Source organism: Nymphaea colorata, chromosome 1, assembly GCF_008831285.2.
Source record: "Nymphaea colorata isolate Beijing-Zhang1983 chromosome 1, ASM883128v2, whole genome shotgun sequence".
NCBI classification, from domain to species: Eukaryota; Viridiplantae; Streptophyta; class Magnoliopsida; order Nymphaeales; family Nymphaeaceae; genus Nymphaea; species Nymphaea colorata.
The window spans coordinates 28,910,636-28,932,986 of NC_045138.2; the positions used below are offsets into that span (position 1 = coordinate 28,910,636).

Sequence of the window (22,351 nt, forward strand, 5' to 3'; positions counted from 1 at the left end):
CACTCAGATCTTGAAATAGCTTTGAACCCCGGAAACAGGGGGCTTTAGGGGTAGGTACTTTGGCCACTTCAAGGTATCTTCTTCTTCTACCCTCCACTGGAATTCAAATATTATCTTTCTTAAAGGGCCCTCCTTTTCTTTGCTGTTGATATTTGAGGAAGTTGATACAAAGAAAGATCCAAATGAATAACTTTATAGAATTTTAGTATTTTTAACATTTTAAACGTTTTTTAATATTAAGAGCTTAGAATTTTCTCTCTAGAAATTAAAAAATTAAAAAGTTTCCTGTTCTCAACCAAGCTTATGGATTTGGGCATAAGGTTGCGCGAAGGACACGATAACTGTACCAAATCGAGCTTGGTTTAATGGATCATCCCACCAAAAATTAAATATTGGATGACCCCCGGGTTCAGCGGATCAGCCTAAACAATGGCTTGTAGACAGACGGTCGGTCCGTGGCTCGAATCAGCTAGCCCATTTCAATTGATCAATCAGTGCAAGTGCAACTATTTAGATGCATCACCAGTGTTTAGCGGCGCTATATTTCATCTCTATTGATTTTGTTATATTGTTGTTCCTTGTAGTTTCATCTGATTAAAGTAAACTGATTGAGTAGGAGACCATCTAGCCACTTGGTAAGATTACAATTGCTTGTTAAGCCTTGAGGCGAATGTCTTCTACCTGAGAGCCAGAAATATTTGGCTAAAGGATGGTAATTCAAATTTTTTTAAACCTTCCAAATATTGTAATAACTCGATTAAACGACACCAAAAGTGGTCAGAGGCACCGATATGTAAATAAATAAAATTCACGAGACAGTATGGCAATTTCCAAAACCTATATATGCATATTCTAAAGCTCGAATTTGGCCGTCTGCTTGACGGCCAAGACCCACCTGCACTACGGCCGGTCTGGCAGTACGAGTTCGCCCTCTAATGTCGCCCGAGCCTTCAGCTAACCACTAAAGTGAAGAAGACAGGACTGTTGAAAAATGGAGCATGATGAGGTAGGTTTGAGAGAAAAGGTTAGATTTTGAGTGAGTAGATTGGTTAGTTGCTTCATACATTCTCTTACTAACATCTACAAATATATGAGAATTTTATCACCATGTGTAAATAATTAGATTTGCTCTGTGACAAGCATCAACCCTTTGCTCAAACTGAATCAGATATAGACCCAGGGGCCTGGGTATGCTTGGGCATCATGCTGGCCTGACACTCTAAACCCGGGCCTGGGCTTGGCCCAACCATTAAAACCTGGGCTCAACCCAGTTAAATTAAAAAAATATATTTTTAATATAAAGTAATACATAAATGTAATTAATTGTAATATATATATATATATATATATATATATATATATAAATTAATAATATAAATATTAAAAAAATATCAAACCCACACGAGCTTATTACCGGCCCAGTGTTTTTTTTTGGGGCCGAGTACAGAGTACCCGCTGGCGGGCCTGACTTGATGCCCAGCCTTAGGGCTAGGGTACCAGCTTCAGGATTTTTACGCCTTAAGCAACAAAGTTTCCCGGTCTAGATTCGTATACCAACAAAACTTTAAAAAAATTATATTTGGTAAATTCTACAAACTCAATTATGATTCATTTCTAAACTATTTCCTCTTTCTTACTATAGACAATCACCATTAAACATGTCAAATATGGAACGGATTCAAATTGAATATTTGATAGAACCTCCAGAAATTGATTTGGATATGAAAACATTTATCCAAATAGAGCGCCCAATTGGATTTTTTTTTAAAGTAGTTATTCAGCATAAAAACCCCAAAGCCATACTATTGCATCGTTCAGGTTCAGGCTTGCTTTGGAGCGTGGGTCGATCTACTTGGAACTGGAAAATCACATCTAATCTTAATACAGTTGACATTTGGTCGTGTATTTAAAAGTCGAATTCAGATTTAGAAGTGACATTAATTAGAAGTCGGATTAGGATTGTGAATTTAAAAATTAGATGCAAATATGGTGTAGATTTTTCTTTTGTCATTCATCATCCATCTAATTGGAAGAATATGTAAACATCCAATAAATCATAAGAGGGAAACGGTACATCTGGTTCCAATTCAATCTGTTGACATCTTTCTTTGCCGCAGATCATTGGCGGGAGAGTTGTTTGATGTCTCTATCGGGATGAACAAGTGCTCTTGGTGCTGTCTGATCCATGGCCGACAGCAGAGAAGAGGATAAGGTAATAAAGCCTAAGCCAAGCAGGTAAAATTCACGGTCAATGTCACTGTAAACATTAGTTGATGAGGTAAAAAATTTCTAGGTTAGGTTTTGCCATCGAGAAAATATCAATATGTTCTTTGGCATTATATGTCCATGATCTAAGAGACTCTCACAATTCCATTGAAGCGTGCATCGTTGCCATTATACATTCTCTTTTCCAAAGATGCATTACAGTACCTGTTTGTACCTGAGCAGCTAGGTGCATGAGTTAATTAGAGGCTCAACAACTCCACCCACTTGTTAGAGAGAGAGAGAGAGAGAGAGAGAGAGAGAGAGCCAATAAAATGAGAATATATATTAAAATTTGAGAACAAAAACTCTCATAAATACAAAAATTGAGGAGAAGAAGTCTCATAGTTACAGTAACAAACTGCAAAATAGAAGCAAAAGAAGAAATATACAATACAACTCACAAAAAACGAAATAAGAGGGGTGGGAAGAGAGTGAAAGGACTGAACGGCACCAGCCTAAGAGAGAGAGAGAGAGAGAGGGAGAGGTGCTTATACAAAATTACCCATTCACTTATAAGGGCTGTTTGATTTGATTGTGACGCATGGTTGACAGAAAATTAAAGAGAGAAAGGTAATGAATATTTAGTTCACACTTTTTTTTTGTTAAATTTTCTCTCAACCATCCAAGGATGACTCAAACGGCCCACATAAACAAGATGGGTGACTTTGGATAGCCAGAGTCACCATTCAATCCTTTGAGCAGCGTTGGAGTTAGGCATTTTTAGCTGACGGGTCTTAAGCGGCAGCAGCCAATTCTCTCGTTGGTGGCCGAAGGTGCTGTTAGGAACACATGACTGATCTATAATATAAAAGAACTCTAGAGGAACAGTCTAAGTCTAATAGAGGGTGAACAGTTGCCCACACAAGGCCACATGTGACGCTGCGGCTTTCATTATTAACCTACATTGCTTTACCACTTTCATTAACCTACATTGCTTTGTTGGATGCGCGTAGATAGAGGACGAAATTCAAGGAGAAATTATCTCATTCTTTAACGATTACTTCCCGACGCTTGTAAAGTTTTTCTCGCCTTAGCTTGGGATTACGTTGTATTGCACGGAGATTTTGTATATGTTAAAAGAAAAAAAGGTTTTTACTGACGCGGAGATCCAGTCCTTTACTACTTTCTGGTGGAACGTCTTTACTCATGTTTTTTTTTTGGTGGAAACGTCAGTAAAGCAGAATGCTTATTGACAACAACTTTTTCCACGCCTCGGTGAATACCCCTTTCTTTAATGCTATAAAAAATCATAGATCTGGATTTTTTTGTACTGTTGTATATAAGTATCTTTCCTGTGCATAATGAAGTAATAAAGTGATTTTTCCATCTCACGACTTTTTTTTATGGTATCAGACTAAAAAAAAAAAAAAACTTGGATCTAGTTATGCCCACAGGATTCGAGTCACTGTTCTATAGCCAATTGAAAAATTTTTAACCATATATTTAATTTTTTATAGAAAAAATTTTCTAGTTCCACCCTTGCAGACAACAACAGTCCTCGTCTTTCTTCCTGCACCACTCGGATAATCCCGGTCCAGAACTACTATCTAAAACATTGATGGGAGACAATTATTCAACGTAGAGAGTACTCAGTGCCAAGAATAAGTTCAATCACCAAGCTTGCCTCTACTACGAATGCCGACTATAAGGCTTAGTGTCATTGCAACAGCATGGTTCTTCTCTCTTGGATCTTTCATTCCCTCTCAAAAGCAATCGCCAACAGCGTCATGATGCGATCTGTCATCTTAAAAAGTTGATATCTGATCTGCATCAAGAACAAAATTAATCGGCACTTGCATCATATTCTACAATTTAGCATGTACTCGTGGAGCATTCAAAGAGTTTAGTTCCTGTCAGGATAGTGAATAGGTTGATCAAATTTTTAATGGATGTTAATGAAGTGTGTATTGGGTTTCATAGTCAGATTCTTTGTATGAAACCACAGTCTAACATTAATAAAGTTTTCCTCCATGGTTGTCCTTCAAGTCATTCCAAAGCAGGTACTACACTGGACAGTTCTTTGATTGGAAAATTTTTAGTATGATGCATATAACCAGGTTCGGTCATTTTGCCGCTTGCTTGACCGGCCTTCTCAATAATACCGCTAATTTATGACACATGAGCCTTGTTTGACACAACTCTTTCTTTGAATGGAGGCACTACAATTTCTAGATATAATCCACTTGAAGAAATTATGTTTGGTATTATTTGATGAGCTTTTATAAGTGAACACGGGCTTAGCATGGCCGTTCATATTCAAATCCCCAAGCTCAAGGCTTGGAGTTTGAGCAACTACTTAAGATTATTTTCATTGCTCCGTTCATGGTGGCGCCTTCTCCAAGAAAGAGAGAGAGAGAAGATGTAGATATCCAAGATTTTTTGTTCGCTTAAAGGTTCAAACATGAATTTCATACTTTAATTCAATGTCTCCCCTGAACTTGCGTCGAGAACATGATCGGTGAGGGGAGATCGTAAGATCCAACACAATCAAGAGTCGGATCGTAAGATCCAACACAATCAAGAGTCGGATTGAATTCAATACGGAGGACAAAACAAGCGGCCTACAAGGATAAAATGGAAAAAATGCAAAAAAAAAACTTTTTTTCCAATGAGAAATATTAAGTGACCTACATTTTGAGTTACTGGATCACAATAATCATTTTGGACCCTAATCACATCCAGTTAAACATAAACTGGATCGGATAATTTATTTTGAGTCTGATCCAATGTCTGTTGTCCGTGGTGGGACAAACACGTAGGGTTACCCAATGGGAAGCCGCCACGTTCTGGTGGATCACCATTTAACCTTGTGGGGGAGAACTCCCCTGCTCGTTCTGCCATAGTTACCAAAACTACCTAATATTTATTTTTAAGTACACATACGATCCCGCCGTCAATATATATCCATAGAAAATGTAAGAAAAACAAAAAAAAAAAGTTGGTAAAACCTTAATGGTAACAAAATAATGGTAAATCTTTTCCTAGGGTTCATTACGAAAAAATTCAAGCGGTAACAAGGATTATATATATATATATATATATATATATATAAAATGTAGAGTAGTTTTCAGTTGCTCCCTTTCACTTCTTTTTATTATGTTTTTACCGATATAAAAATAACAAAAAAAAACTTTCCTAATTGAATACCATTTCGTCTTTTGCTTGAAGATGGACTAAGGTTAAGAGTTACATACTTACATTGTGGAAAGTGCAAGCTTAACATGATATTGAGTAAATCCATGTCTAAGATTATATATTTATTAAATTATCAAGATAATTTTGTTGAGGACATACTTTTCTTTATATTTATATCTAACTTAATCAGCTGATATGGAGAAGGGTTTTCAATATTTTCTTTCTTCAATTTAAAGCAGATGAGGTTTTTGGAAAAAAAAAAGAAAAGTATGCGGAGCGCCATTTTCTGCCAAGTGCCAAGAGCTCAGCCCCCCGCTTTCGCCAGCGTTAAAAGAGGGTGTTCGGAATTTCTCTGCCACCATATCGGGAACTTGGGCTGATTTTCCGCCTGTCAGTTCCCGTTTTTCTTTCGAGTTCGCGACGCGAGTCAGCCGTCTGCTCCGGCCTCTCTCGCGTCTCCGACCTCTGCTTCTGGTGCTGCCCGAATCCGATTGCTCTCATTGTGCTCTTCTACTGCTTCTCTTTCATTGCCTCGTCCTCTTCTCCTTGTATACGTCATATTGTGAAGTGCATCGAGCTCTGGATAATATTTTCTTGCTGGTGGGTTCTCATTTCTCTTCTTCTGGTATCTTTTGAGCCATAGAAAAGCGATTTTGGAGCAAAGAATTGATGCTTCTTGATTCTTTCTGATCTCTCTCTCTCACTCGTCCAAATGTATCTGCGAATTACTTAGTTCTATTTGGCTGCATGAATAGTTTCAGTATATATATATATATATATATATATATATATATATATATATATATATATATACACACACACACACACACACACACAGATTAAAATCCATGGATTAGTTGCCAAGAGATAAAAGACTATGGACAAATTTTTTGTCTGTTAAAATGTCTGAAATAATATCCACTGTATGTGGAACAGGACAAAAATGCACGGATAAAAAAAAAAAAGTAACTGCTGCATTGTGCAACGTTGCCAGAATGGAACGTATAGACAGATTGGTATCTAATCACTGCAAATCCATTAGATGAATGAAGAGAAAATGCAGGTGATTTTGGTACACCATAATAAAAGCACTTAACAATAGCACCTATAGGTACAAGAGCAAACCCTTGTAACGAACGACATGAAAACAACATATATTGTTAGCTGATGACGAATTGTATGTAAATGTTTAGCTAAACAACAGGTATTAATCTTTCGTTTTGTGTGTTCTTGCTGTGTAAAATGCATAATCTCTCCTTTTCGTGTGATGCTTAAATACACAAATTAGACACAACTGATTTCTCCTTCGCCCATGTGATGCATAAATGTATAAATTAGATTGTCTGCTGTTGTTATCGCTACAGTTTTCGTTCCTTGGAAACCTGCGTAGCTTGAAGTGGCTACATGAAATTTGGAAATGAGAAAACGTTTGGAGTTTCAAAATTATTTCGAATACAGCATCATGTGTCCCTAACTGTTAATAAGTGGAATTTGTTTATTATCGTGCTTTTAATTGCAAAATTCAGATATTATATGCAAGAAGTTTAAGCATATGCTAAAAGATTTGCATGTCTAAAAATGGAATTAGATATTAAGCATGTAACAACCAGTACCTCAAAATCTGAGCACAAACTTTCATATCAAGAAGAATTTGAATTACAATAATTCTCGTTGGTATACATAAAGCAACCTCTTGGAGATCTCCTTTTAGTGAGGTTTTCATGCTAGATATGTCAACAGAAAAAACGATAGGGGTTTATTGTGAGGCTTGGAGTTCCTTCCGTCAACACCTGATGTTTAAAACCCCGATAAACCACCCGATCTGACAGCCTAATATACAAATCAGGTAGATGAAGAGGAAGAGAAAGACGGGGAGATGGGCCGGTGACTTCATAGCATGACAGAAGAAGAGAAAGAAGAAATAAGAGGAATAAGAAAAATACACGCAGGAGCACTAAGGGAACGCAAGATTAGAAAGAGAGAGAGAGAAAGACAGAGAGGAACCAGAAGATGAGCCCTAAGCTTGAGGTTTATGCTGTATCAGAACTACAAGCATACAATTATAAATTTACAACTAGTAGTAATATTAATTTTTGAGCTTATTTAATAGTAATGATAACTAGGCTTGTTTATCCTTGTTTTTCTTTCATTTAATGTTTTTTACACCAGCTGCCCAGCCGCAAAATAAGCGAAAAAAATAATGTCCTGACGAATGTTAGGTCTTCACAGAGTTCTCTGCTTTTATCATCATGCTGATGACGTAGCAAAGTGTTAATGAACGTTCATTTGGTTAGGTTTATTTAATGGTTCAATCTGTAGTGATTTCATCTGTGATTTTTTTTTTTCTCCGTTTGAGAGTACGGGTTTTATCTGCATATACCATTTTGTATTCTTTTATGATATTAGCACTTACTATTGATTAGGACGCCATCATATTGCATTCATGATGCTTACTAAAAACTGCATCTACAATTATGTGGTGCCTTAATATGAAGTTTGAATATCGCCTCTACCTTGTTAAGCAGGTCCGTTTGAATTGGTAGAAGGTGAGGCGTTCTTGTGATGATGCTTCTGCATTCTGCAAACCGGAGTCAGAGATTCAGAGGGTTCAAGGTTAAACATGTTATCAGAGCAATGGCGGTTCTTGCTGTATGCATATGGTTGGTCTACGAGATTAAGGGTTCAGGAGACAGTCCAAAGCCTGAACCAGAGATTAGAGTAACTATGGAGGATGGGGAGTCGAAGCTTCACTTTGGACCGAAAGAGATGGTCGACTTAGATAATAATGCTGCGAGGCTGAGCATGGAAATAGAAAAACCACAAGCTGGCAGTGAAGCGGACCAATGGCAGGCGAGTTTACCTGCGAAAAGTGAAATTGGTGAAGGTGGTGGTGATGTTGAAATTGTTCAGGACAGGGAAGAGGCTGGAAATGGTGATGCCAAGGATCTTAAACACAAAGGGGCGATCATGGAAAAGCAATTCTCAGGCAGTGGTGATCAGGGAATTGAAGAAGTCCAATTTGAGCAACAAAGCAATATTGAAACACCTGAGGTTACTAGTGAGGATGCCAAGGATCTTAAGGATAAAGAGGAAACAATAGAGAATGAGACTGTGGGCCGTGGCGATCAGGGAACTGAAGAAATTCTTGGCCAATTTGAGCAGCAAAGCAATGTTGAAACGCCTGAGGTCACTCATGAAGATGCCAAAGATCTTAAGGATAAAGAGGAAGCTATAGAGAATGAGACTGTGGGCCATGGCGATCAGGGAACTGAAGAAAATCTTGGCCAATTTGAGCAGCAAAACAGCACAGTAATACTGTCATTGGAAGGAGAGAATGAGAAGTGGATGACTGATGTGATTGACATTCCAAACAAGATGAATGACAAGGTGGAACAGGAAGATACAGAGAATACGAATGGGGAAGAGGATGTTGTGAGAGAACTTTTCAGTGAAGAATTTTCTCAGAATAGTCAAACATGGAACCAGAACACAGTGGAACAGGAAGACACAAGCAAGAGGAACGTTGAAGAGGATGATGGAAGAGAAAGTGCCAGTGAACAGTTTTCTCAGAACGGTCAAACAGGGAACCATCACACTTTGGGACAAGAATATGCAAGTCAGTTGAACCTTGAAGTGGATGATGCAAATGAAAGTGCCAGTGAAGAATTTTCTCAGACTAGTCAAACAGAGGACAGTGACATATTGGGACAAGAAGACGCAAGCAAGTTTGAAGAGGATGATGCCAGTGAAAGTGTCAGTGAAGAACTTTCTCAGAATAGTCAAGCAGAGAACCATGACACAATGGGACAAGGAAATGTGAACATTGTGAATAGTGAAGAGAATGATGTTATAGAAAGCATGCGTGAACGAATTTCTGATCAGAGTAACCAGAAACAGGACATAGCACTTGAGCTGAGTGATTCAGATGGTGAAACTCGCACTTTCTATGATGAGGATGGTCCCAGAGATTCTGACAGTTTTTCGCTTCCATTGAACAAAACAAGAAGCAATGGGGCTACAGATATCTTGCAACATGATTCTCCTGTAACTGCAGATTCAGAGGTCCAAACGAAAGTGGACAGCACCACTAGCACTATTGAGGTTTCTGAAATAGATCAAATCCCACAAACTGATGATGCAAATGCGAGTGATGGAAGACTCTCCCTGCAAAATTCAATTTAAAGATATCAGAGAAAGAAATTGTCCTCTTCCTACCAATCAAGACGGGAGGGCCTCTGGTTGAAATTTATCTCTACCATTTTTGTACCAATTCAGGAATGCTGTTGCACTTACCTCCTGTCACATGTTTTGCGTTCAAAGTCTGTTTGGTTCTCTTCGAGTCATCAAAATCACAGGGACTTCGCGGTTACTGTACATAATTTGCTGTAGGTTTTTTTCTACAGCCATTGGCCGATTCCCTGGTTCCCTTTCAAAACAAATTAAGAGAAGGTAGTGCTTGATTGTTCTCTTCTTTTCTGTTTGCAATATTTACCAAATCAGAATCATTGTCTGATTCTGTTGTTCATCAAGAGTAACCCAGAATTTTCTCTTCGATCCAACTTGTTTTTTCGCCGATCCTTTTTCTCTTGGACAGTGGGATTCTAAGCCCAATGTTTCTTGGTTATGAACTTTGTTGGTTCATCTGAAGCACCTAACCTTTCTGCATCTCATTTAAACCAAGTAATGTCCTTGGGATTGAGACTATACGAACTGCAACAGTAAGTAGAATGACTAATAAAGTCTGCAACTCATCTTGATGTATATTGGTCTTTCCACTAATTTTTTATTCATCAAGAATGATAATCAAGACTGATGGATCCTGATTGTATTAATGCAAGCACACACTGTCTTTCTCATTCTGCAATAAAAGTGGAGCAGAAGCCTAAGATGGTGTTTCACACTCGTGAAATAGAGTGAACCTAATCAGCCAATCTCAGCTTTGAAATAGTCCCTGTACTTTCTTAGCTGCATTAAATGATTACTGCCGCCAAAAAGAAGAAGAGAGCAGATGACACAACTGAAATTTTCTTTACCAAAAACTCGATACCACGGAATCTGTAACGCAACTTCAATGTGCATATCTTCACAGTTCACACCAAATTGAACGGTGCGTGTGGTTTCCCCTAGCCAGTTGTTGTATGGGGAATGAAGAACAAAGGTGCAGTCCGATACAAACGCTATCTGCAAGACTAAGTACATTTCAGCCCCTAAAATCTCACCATTTTATGTCATTTTGATCAAATTATTTTATAACAGAAGCAGTTTATATGATTGATTCGATGAAAATCTGAATCATCAAAATTCAACACGTATCTTTTCAACATAGTAAAAAAAAACCGTTCTCCCATTTTAAACGACAAAGTTTTTTTGGTATAATAGGGCGAGTTTTAAGAAACTAGGTAAAAATATGATAAATTTTTAAAATTTTAAAAAGTAGCAAACAATCTAAGTCGACCATCTCTTTCAATTTCAAAAAAAAAAAAAAAACTGCCATAATGACAGATGTTGCCAATTTAGAAAAACATATTAATGATGTGTCAAAGAAACACGATTGAAGGTTGATTACTATCAAATCGACTATATAAATGTCGACATTTGCATGATCAAAATTTGGCCAAAACAACAGGGAACGTTGGAATCTGAAGTGCACTTCCAGATAACCTTTTTATTGGATCCCAGTTGATGGACCACAGCCCCTTCACAAGGAAGGTGGCAAATGGCTCTAGAAACCGCAAAGTGTTTCTTCCACAAAAATTGGTGAAACATTTCATAAGGAAGTGTCAGCCTTGGAAAGGAAATGTGCAGCTGCACTAAGAGTTCGAGCTCGGCTTGCTAAAACTCGATTGAAATGTATGTTTGAAATGTTATACGAGTCGAGTTCGAGTTGTAAGAATTTATTTTGTTTAAACTTGACTCGGCTCCACTACACAATGAATATTGAATTATAATGAGAAAATAATTAAACGAGTAGCAACTAAACAAGTTAATCCAATTAAACGAGTACTGATGCTTGGCTGTGAGTTGAATACGTTAGTTTGTAGCTGTACTATAAAGTTGGTTTTGTTATTTCCTTGAATTTTTGAATCCCTGTGAATCCAGTTTTATAAATATGACTTCTAGGGATGTCGATAGATCAGATTTAGGTTAGTAAGTACCATATACGACTATGCGAACATTGCATTATTCGACTCGAAACAGATTAATAATTAATTTCGATACGCCCAAAACATATTTGATTTTTCACATGTAATAGGATTGAAATGTTCATAAAGATTGGATACTTGCCGCATTGATCAGTAAGAAAAATTCAAACCACGTCTGCGTCAGATTAGGAATAATCAAGTGATTTTTTTTGTCAAATACAACTGCTTGAATACAATTTCGATTCAAAACCAACATCGGCTCATTTATCCAAACTATACCAGTGGTGTGACATGAAGAATTAGGAAACGTTTCGATAGCCCATGATCTAAGCTGCTCAGGATTTAAGAATCGTGGATTTATGATCAGGTTCTCCCTCATTCGATCTTAATGCAAAATAAGGATTCAACTGTAGACTTTTTGGTCGGGCTTAAGATCCTTAGTTTGATGAACCATGAATTTTGCCGTAGATCTTTTGCTACATTAACAAAAGCATGTCACATAAGATCTATAGATTTCAAATGTGAAGTAATCTAACGCCCGCTTTGTCGAAATGGAATTTTTTGAAGCCATGCATGGCGCACACTGCTTGTGTCAACTTAATATTTATTGGCAATTTGGTATTCAACAGCTGAAAGCTACACATAGAATTTGTTAGGATAACTTACTGGCAGCTGAAGCTTAACTCCTTGGGAAATGTATCATTTCGGAGCTCTTTTACCAGAAGTACTGTCCATTTTAAGTCTCAAGAAAAACTGTGCAAGTGTTTTCCATTCAATATCAGTGATAGGGATACCTTCATCATGCTTAATTTTGTAGAAAAAAACGTACCAGATCGCTCAAACCTCACTCTTTCTAAAGAAAACAATAACTATGGAAGCTTAGATTATAAGAAATCTTGGGGTTGGGAAGCTATAAACATTTCATTTAAACCAATTATATATTCATTAATCTAAGGTACATTTCTCACTGAATAAGAAGTTGATTTCGACTGGCATTCTATAGGCGCAGATATTGGACCGACAAACGCGATCAACTACACGCGCTTCTGCCACACAACCTGAAAGGGGACCGAACGGAGAAAGCATCATCCGCCTTCTGCTTGGACGACAAGTAACGCAGAAAATTCAAGAACAGAACGCGTATACATTCCAAACGCGTTGACATTTATTCTGTAAATCTCACATTTTTCGCGAGGATCACGTCCGCCTTTTACAAATCTTCCATCACAGGAGCAGTACTGCGACGACCGCCCTTTCTTCTCCATTAATTCTGAAGATCTTCAGATGCCCTCTCATTTTCAATCACAAAGACACGTATGGCGCGCAATGACTTCTCAGAAAATCCTGCCGCATTTCCCGTTTCTGCACGTTTCTTCGCCTCGGACCTTTCCATCTACGGCAAAAGGGTGGTCGCCGAATAAGATTAGGTTCCTCTGGTGTTGGTTGCGTTTCACTATCGGTTCCACATTAATACATTATCTTGGTCTCGTCGCAGACCAGCGCCAACCCTCTGTCTGTCGCTAAGCAGTGATTTGCTCTTCAATGGAAACGCCTGGTGGCTCGTGGCTGCACACATAAACACACACACACAAAGCTGTTCATATTAAGTTGAACATCTGAGAATCTTTTGGAAATGCGTAACTTGAGAGTGGACTTTTTGCGTCCAAAAAATAACAAAAATTGAGAACAGAAGGATCCAAATATGTCGATGCCAGATGTTGCTGGGTAGATAAAAATTAAAAGTCTGTTGCTAAAAACAACTAAAAATACCATGAATTATTGTCATACTATAGCTAATGCTCATGTGGAAACTTTTTTTAATGATATATTTTAATTTTTAGCTGTCCTTTATCAGCCGACAGATTTGAGCTCTACGTAAGCTCGTACATGTTGCATGAGAAATTTATGTATTACTAGCTTCTTGCTTTTTCATGGATACCCGTAAATTACTTCAGTATATTTTTGAAACTATGAAGAGTTTATATATGCATATACACATATATTAGATAGATAGATAGATAGATATTGAGAGAGAGAGAGAGAGAGAGAGAGAGAGAGAGAGAGAGAGAGAGAGAGAGAGGGGGGGGAGAGAGAGATGCTCAACATTAACAGCAAATTAACTAGAAAAAGTCGCTGAAAGTGCCAAGGGGAAACAGGGGTAGAGGGCCAATGGAATTAGGTACGGTTGGGTTTAGAAAATTGATGCTAGTAAAGATCTTTGTTGTGAAATGATGGAGAAATCTTCGGATTATTCCTCACCTTTCTTGATGTTCCCGTCTATTTCTTGCTTGCTATGGTGACAAAGTGATGAGCTGGTGGAAAACGCCAACACCTTCTCAGCCGTACCCAAACAAACGTAAAGGTTAAAGAGACGCCGACCACTGTGGGCCTTTCTGCTTAAACCGCAGACAAGAAGCCTCAGACAGAAAACCAATGAAAGCAAAAGAAAAGCAGAAGCTTTCATTGATCACCACAACATCTTGGATACAACGCTTATATTTCTGATGTTATAAGATGAAGCCGGGGAATTTTTCATTGCAGGGATTGAACTAAGCGTTTAAAATTTAATAGGAATGGAAATATAATTTTCATATTTTTTATATATGTTAAATTAAAATTTGCAAAATTTACATGTAAATTATTAGAAGTAAAAAATAAGACCCATAAATAGTTGATTTCATCCCCATGTACACATGGCAGAAACCATTCACCTGAATCAGCATTGGTTCTTGCTACAATGATGTGAAAGATAAAGACAAAACAAGAGGTGCCGTCCTATGGTTGGCAGAACCACAGGAAACAAGAGCACATGCAACCCACTCAAACAGGAATATCTGCTTAAGTATATAGTTATTATGAATCATATTTTATAATCGTGATAAACAAAAATGAAAAGACTGAGTTATAGTAATGACATAACAAAATACTAGTATCATCACAAACATGCGGTCATCGTGATCAATTGTGACATTCTCAATGAAAAAATAAGGTTCATAAACTCATTTCATTAATGGAGGGTAGAGGGACAGCTGTGCACACATTATTGTCAAAGGTGAGTTGGGGCCAGTTACATAAATAATGGCTCCTGCATCGAGACGAAGACTGTTTTTTTTTTAACCTTCGCGGCTAATGTTTCTAACTTCGTCATCGCACGTGAATTGAATTTAATACAGTGAAATGAATGAATGCGTCAATTGCCTGCACGTTAGAGACAAATTTAAACATGTAAAGACCAATAAGACAACAGCAACGAACACGTTTTTTTCAAGGTTCCACGCAGGTTCTTCAAAATCAACCAATGTGGCATGTTTTTCTAATTGATTTATATATATATATATTAATTAAACATCTACGTTATATATATATATATATATATATATTGATTGATTTCGAAGGACTTTGGTAAAAGCCACACTTATTTAATTGTTGGGACGACCGTGGAATCTTGGGTTAGAGTAGGAAAGAGGAAGGAGGCCTCATATGCATATGAGAAGATGAGATTTGGTTAAGAAATTGATTTAATAAATTAGTTAAACGACATGACATACATCACATCTTTGTCATCCACAAAAATGACGTGCCCGTCTCTTCCTCTCCTCACTTTATAAAATCTCCCATGGTCTCTGATCAGAAACAACAAGATACAGTAACAGGGTTAAAGAGATCAGAGATTGGAGAGAGTGAGAGCATTTCCATTGCTTAGGGGAAAGCAATCATGGCGTTGCAGCAAGAGCAGGAAGCCAAGTGGGGAGGCAAAGTGAGCGCCCTGGTGGGAGGGGTGATGGCAGACCAGGTGTGGCCTCTGCTGGCGGAGTTCGGCCGCATGGACCGGTGGATGCCCACCGTCGCCACCTGCCAGCTCATAGGCGTGGCCGGGACTCCCGGCTGCCTCCGCTACTGCGCGAGCGCCGGCGGCGACCGATGGGCGAAGGAAGTGCTCAAGAGCATCGACCATGCCCGCCGGAAGATGTGCTACGAGATGACGGAGAGCAGCATGGGATGGCGATACTATGAGGCTTCCGTGGAGGTCGTCGACAGCGCCGAGGAGGGCGGCTGCCGGATCGAGTGGACGTTCAGGATGGATCCCGTGGACGATAGGACCGAGGAAGGTATCGTGCAGTATATCGGTTTTGCCCTGGGGTGCATCTCTAAGAGGATGCAGGAATTTCTGTGTGGTGGTGCTGGCGGCGACAGCGGCGGCGGTTGTGGTAACGATGCTGCTTGAGATTCCGCCTGTAGCGGCGGCGGAGATGGTGACGATGGCCAATGGTGGTAGTTAATCTCCTGCTGAAGACAGTTTACCCGCACTCGCTCTTCATCTCTGTATCTTATTATCGTCTTGCATGATCATCAACTTGTATTCAATAAGCATGGCTCATTTACCAAGAATGCAATGTCCTTCCATCAGACTATTTCGAGAATTAGTGAGTATTGTTTTTGGTAGGATTCAATTTCACTTCAATCGGCATCCCATTTTGTTGAAAGTCATTTGCAAATTTCAAACTCGTTAGAACCCAACCACATGTTACTGTGTTCAGATCACGTGCATCAGTGCATGTATGCCATTTATGTACCACACAAAATATAATATATTAGGAATCAAATGTATCTTATGTGTCAGATGATTGAAACTAAAAATTTGCCACTAAAACCACCACAAACTATTGTTTCACATGCTACCACTATTTTCTAACTACATATTTTTAATTCTTAGTCATCTCACGTTTATATGTGTGTATGAAAAAAAAAAATTTATGGTGTGTGTGCGTGTGTGCGTTTTTTATTTGTTTTCTAACGGCAGAAGGTTTTTATTGGTGCATTCAGGTGTTAGGCAAGCGTACTAATCGCTAAAAAAGGCAAAATAATGACGGCCCCGAGGAATAAACGTAGCTAAAAAAGGTTTTTGTTGGTGCACTCGGGTGTTAGGCAAGCACACTTGGCACTTCGGAAAGTAACCCGAGATCATGTGGTGTCATCTCCATATGGTTTTAATAATGGAGAACAGATCTGTACAAACTAACCGCAAAAAAAAAAGAAGGAAAAATTATTACCATATCTTAAACATCGTAAGTTGGTTTCATTATGGTTTAAGCCTAGAACGCTTCTCTAGCTTATGAATTTATTTTTATACGGAAATAAGATTAATATATATGACCTATTTAAAATATTGATGATAATAAGTTTTAGACCATGAAATTCATATTCATACGGTTAGACGAGAAACCATAAAATAGATTTTCAAAATCCAGCTTCTCTTTTTGCTTTTGGGGTTGCTACAGTTCATCCAATCCGTATTCCTATCTGGATGGCTTTCAGAATCCTGGCACATCAGAAGGATAATTCGTGGAATGGAACACTGTGTTCCAAAGAACATGGTGTACCCATATAATGGGCACCAGATGTTCGCAAATAGAAGGAGATGAAACTCGCCTTTGCAACGGTAGGACAACTGCACATTCAAACGGGTGGGAGGAACGTCGATCAGAAAAGAAGAGAGAATTTTGCGACGGAGTGGACAACCGCACATTCAAACGATCATAATACATCGGCAAAAGTCTGAACCCTTCTGACTATTTCCGTCGGCTGGATAAACTCCTTGTATCAATTATCATACATATAAATCTCTCTCTTTTTATGTATATATATAAAAGGAGTTGAAATCTTCAACCATCTTAAGCTCCTCCAATCACTACCACACGATGCAATGCAATGAGTGGGTGTGTGTGCTGTGAAAGGATCCAAAGAAGAAAAAATCCTTCATCCATATATATATATATATATATATATATATATATATATATATATAGTTTGTGTGTGCGTGCATGTTTTTTATAATGAGCACAATAAGATGAACTTTGTCCAAAAAAAATTCGCTAAGAGGTATTCATTTTATAATTTTAAATTTTTAAAGGACACTTGTATGTTTGAAAAAACAAGCCATCGAAAAGTTTCTATATATAAAAAAAAAAAAAACATTTTCTGTAGATGTAGACCTGAGCAATTACCCACACCACGCCCAAACAGCCTCCGTCCTTGGTTGGGACCATCGATATGTTTTTTCTGCAATAGAAATTCATACAGGTTGAACACAAAGACAGATGCACGACGGCCGAATAAAGGTATCGAGTTGTCATTTTGTTCCACATAAAATTAAAATACAGATGGCAACGTCAACCGACAATGGGCCCCTGTTTTCTGTGGAGTTCTGAACTAGGATACGACAAATGAGCAAAAGAAGTGAATATCATCCGGCTCACGTCATTTCATCACAAACTGATCTTTGTTATCTTGTTCTACAGCTCGAGCTTCATCAACTGTGCGATTAGAATAAGAAGCCATGGCTGAACTCCAACTAATTGTGAATGCCAATTGATCACGATGTTATTTGTGTGATATATGTTTATACAGAAATTTTATGCTGTAATCAGATGGTTGAAAATTAAAAATCTATTATTAAAAGAAAACTGTTGTATGAGCATTAGCTACGGTTTATGATGCAGTCATCAGTTCACGGTATTTTTAGCAAAGATTCATCGCCTTTTTTAGTGATGGATTTTTCAAATTATAGCCATTCAATGCTGATAACCATGACTCTAACATATATTTGTCAAAATAAACAGCTGTTGAAAACGGCCTGAACATTTTGATAAGATGGCTGCTTCTTCATTTTTTTTTTTACTGTTTCCTCACTCCCTGTATTCCCTGACTCACTCCTTCCTTCCCGCCACCATGCCCACCAGCGGCCACTAGGCCTGCCGCCATCGTCGGGAAATGGCGCATGTGGCCGCCTCCCACCCTTTTCCCGACTCTCTCCTTCGCCATTCCCTAACGCCGAAGGCACACAGGCACCGCAGCCGAACAGCAAGAGAGCCACCAGAGAATCGCCATCGGAGCCCAGAATAACCATCTCCGACGATTTTCCCTCTCGCCCGGCCGGGCAGAATCACATTCCAAATTTCTAGCCATCCCTTGACATCTTTCTCTTAATTTCAACAAATCACTGGCAAAGCCAAAAAAAAAAAGATGCTTTGCACAACGCACTGGCAACCCTCTCGCTCAACGGATTCATGAGGCTGTGGATGAAATTAAACCTGAACAACTCTACTCTGAACTGAAGATTTTTGTCAAATTCTAGTCTACTCTCCTCCAATCATGCATTTTGCTTTCTCGGATCTAATGAAGATTACGGACGCACTCTTGCTGTTGCTCCCTTCTTTTTTGTGTGTGTGGCTAAAAAAAACTGCACCCAAGCAGAGGGACTTTGGCTCTCCTCTAACTGGAAGCAAATTTCTATTGCTCTTTTTTCGAATCTTATGGTCAAATTGATCTTTTTATGGCATGAACTCTGCATAAGTAGTTGACAATAGGACTAACTCACATCTAAAATTCTAAATTACTCGACCCATCTCAATATATATTCTGAATTTATTGATACGGTCTTATATTTGGAAATGGACAAGCAAGGACATCTTTAAGTTAAAATAAAAAGTTCCAATTATGTTTTTTTTTTCTTTTTTCTTTCAGTGCTTCAAATCAGAGAAAAAATTTTCATGTTATCTACCTTTCTTTCTGAAATGCCTGGTTTATGTTATTTTTCTTGGACTCTGAGCTAGCTAGAGCAAGATGCATCCTGACCTAGAATATGAGTTCGATGTAACGTTTCCTTTACTATCTACAAAAAATCGGATGTTAATTTTTCTCATATTATGAACAAGACCGACCACATTTCTTCACCAGTTCCAACTTGGAACCAGATAAACCTCTATATTTCTGTTAGAACTGACCACCTAAGAGTTGGATACACCCAAAACCAGGATATAATTCAGATGCTTACGATATGGGACGTTAGTTTCTCTCCTGGAAAAGAGAAATTCCCATCTTCATGCATACTTTTTGTCCGTAATTTTAAAGAGGAGATAGACTTTTTGCGACTTCTCTAAGTACGGGCTACACTGTTTATGAAACTGTCGAATGAAAGCTTGAAGTGAACTTCCCTACGTTACCTTGTGAAATACAAAAATATTAGCTGCGATTTTCTGAAATTAGAAAATCGGTCTTGACTTTTTTCAATTATAGCGAAAGGTAGGCCTAAAAAGAGAAAATTTCCAAAAAAAAAAAAGTAAACAAGAGCGAAGAGGCGCTAGCCAGTAATTGTTTATGCGAGTATGTCACCCATGTGAACAGGGGAACAAAGAGCAGAGTACTTCCACTAGATGTCAAAATTTGCAGATGCCTTCAAGTTACCTACATGGTAGTCGTATTCTATGTGAATTTATAAAAATATTACCTGATATGACATTTCAGGGGATAGATGGTTCAGCATCGAAAATGAAGCAATTACACTCATATAGATCAACAATGCTTTATGTGGTCTTCTAAACTAACCGATCGAAGGAATGTGATTTCCATTTAAAACCTAGAAATCCACATTTGAATCAGTTTATCCAATGTGTAGGTCAAAGGAATTTATCAAAATTTATGACTTCAAACCTTACTGGCGCAGCCAAAAGAACTAATTTGTATAGTGAAATTGCACAAAACCTGCTCTAAGGAGCATGGTTCAAACTGGTGAACTTGGGGTGCATTATGCGGTGCTCTGAGGGGCATAGCTCAAACTGGTGAACTTACGGTGCATTATGCGGTGCTTTGAGGGGCATAGCTCAAACTGATGAACTTGGGGTGCAATATGCGACACCTTTCTGGGTGGGCATCAAAAAGAACTAATATGTATAGTAAAATTGTACAAAACCTACCTTAAGGGACATAAATCAATCTGATCAAGTTGGGGGGCATCTCTGGTTCAGCTCGTCGGAGATTATGTTTCTATTCTGTAAGGGGATCAAGTTGAAGCATGTGGAGATCTCGCCATCTGGTACTAACACAACTTTAGACTCTTTAGACAAGAGAAAAGAGGGGGTCTTCAGCTTTAGTAAGGGGGCCGGATTAAACCTCACCGGTCCGGAAATTGGACAAACCTTGTACAATTGAATAGCAGTGGATCTTAGTTCCGCACATAAGGCAGCTGCCAAAACTTTATGCCAAAGGAGTTCATCTGAGTTCGTCCTTTCTCAAAAATATCTAATGTATGATTTTCCGTAAACCATATAAGAATCAACACGTAAATTGCTCGATCATGAAGAATATATGGTTAGGTCTTGGAAAGGGATAAGACGCTTTCATTGGGACAAAAATATGGGAAGTACCTTCGACCATTGCATCTGTTCATGTTATTTCGAAAAAATGAAATAAGAGAAGGGAAAAAAAAAACCACCACCGGTATTTTTCGAGATCGGTTTCTCCAAGAAGAAACTAGGATCATCTGATGTATGGCCACGTAAAGTACACGCTTAGAAAATGACTAATAAGGAGAGAGTATCTGTCCACGTAGTTATTCTCCACACGTTTAGGCTTTTTGCATGGCAAGTTGCATAAAGCACAAAGGCTCAAACACAAATACATAAAGAGGTTATTGTAGGCACATGATCACTCACATGTCTCTCTCTCTCTCTCTCTCTCTCTCTCTCTATATATATATATATATATATATATATATATATATATATATATATATATGTGTGTGTGTGCGTGCGTGCATGCATGTGTGTGTCTGTGAATGGGGTTTCAATTGTCATCTATGTGATAAACGTGGACCAATCCAGGCCACTTCTCGTAGCACAATTGGCTGCTCTTAAAGTTAAGAATGTGGTGAAGAAGCACATCGAAGCTTGTGCTTCATATGAGTTGACCTCTCATTAACGTCCTCAACCATTCACTGCGAAGGGGGAAAAAGTGTTAAGTTTGTTCGTTGAAACTGGGCTTGAATCCCACTTTCATGCCCAATTCTGGAACTCATCAAGTAACTTATTATCTTGATAGAATTAAACTGCACCACGAATCCTACTTTCTTACTAGATTTATTGAACTCATGTTTGTACAATTAAGTTCCATTGAAAGTAGACCATTGATAGGCAGACAAAGTCAACATGCATGGCCAGCCATAATTTAATAACTGTTTAGTCAAGGTTATTTTCAATACAAGTTCAAGTCAACACATGAACTTGAGTTTTGAACTCTTGACTTCCTTCAACCTCAGGTGTAGTTTTTAGTTGTATTAAGTTTCAAATGTTATGTAACACGAGATACTAAAATCTTATATCTTAAAAGTTTAGATGTTTGGTATCTAAACAAGAATTTGAAATATATATCAAGGATACTATAGGTTTGTAAAGCCTGCACTTTGAAATCTACACATATAGATCTCAAGTCAGAGGTCTTCTATTCTACTTAAGATCCATAAATTTGAGACATACGAGGATCCCAAATTGATGTTTTTTGGATCAACTGTTTACTAGAACCATGGATTCAAAGTAAACCCGGTTGCCTCAAGGGTGTAGCATACCTGGTCGAAGACAAAAGCATGTTGATGGCACATTTCTATTTTGATTCTTGTGGGTATTACTTCTCTATGCCTTTAAAGGATGAGGGCACCCATCGAGCTAAAGACAACTGATTGCTCAAATTAGCCTCGATGCATCCCAAGACCCAGGAGGCAAGGGGAATGGCGGGTCTCATTTTCAGGTGGTGGGTTGTTAACCACCGTGGACGATGAATTTGTTGTCTTTCAAATTTGACATGTATTTATCTGTTAAGCGGTGCTTATGCCTCAAAACATGAATCTGATGTGGTGTATTTTGCTGATATATAGTAAAAGATCCACAGTGAAATTCATAGATCTTAAGTCAAACCCACGATCCATATCTGATGGGAGGATCCGATTAAATCTATGGATCTCAGATCTAAAGATGATG

General features: G+C 38.3%; 2 protein-coding genes across 2 annotated transcripts; both read left to right on the forward strand.

Moving 5' to 3' along the window:
* Window positions 1-5,783: 5,783 nt before the first annotated feature.
* On the forward strand, window positions 5,784-9,952 carry LOC116245630 (uncharacterized). The gene is made up of 2 exons (XM_031617089.1): window positions 5,784-6,000; window positions 7,926-9,952. The coding sequence occupies exon 2, from the start codon at window positions 7,963-7,965 to the stop codon at window positions 9,580-9,582; it is 1,620 nt and encodes a 539-aa protein (XP_031472949.1). The 5' UTR covers window positions 5,784-6,000; window positions 7,926-7,962; the 3' UTR covers window positions 9,583-9,952.
* Window positions 9,953-15,165: 5,213 nt separating this feature from the next.
* Window positions 15,166-15,950, forward strand: LOC116264847 (lachrymatory-factor synthase-like). Its single transcript, XM_031645274.2, has one exon. It carries the CDS (start codon window positions 15,259-15,261, stop codon window positions 15,766-15,768), a length of 510 nt encoding a protein of 169 aa, XP_031501134.1. The 5' UTR covers window positions 15,166-15,258; the 3' UTR covers window positions 15,769-15,950.
* Window positions 15,951-22,351: the final 6,401 nt, after the last annotated feature.

What these genes read in the sequence shown, in the direction of transcription:
- LOC116245630 (XM_031617089.1), top strand. Translation starts at nt 7,963, where the DNA reads ATGATGCTTCTGCATTCTGCAAACCGGAGTCAGAGATTCAGAGGGTTC.
- LOC116264847 (XM_031645274.2), top strand. Translation starts at nt 15,259, where the DNA reads ATGGCGTTGCAGCAAGAGCAGGAAGCCAAGTGGGGAGGCAAAGTGAGC.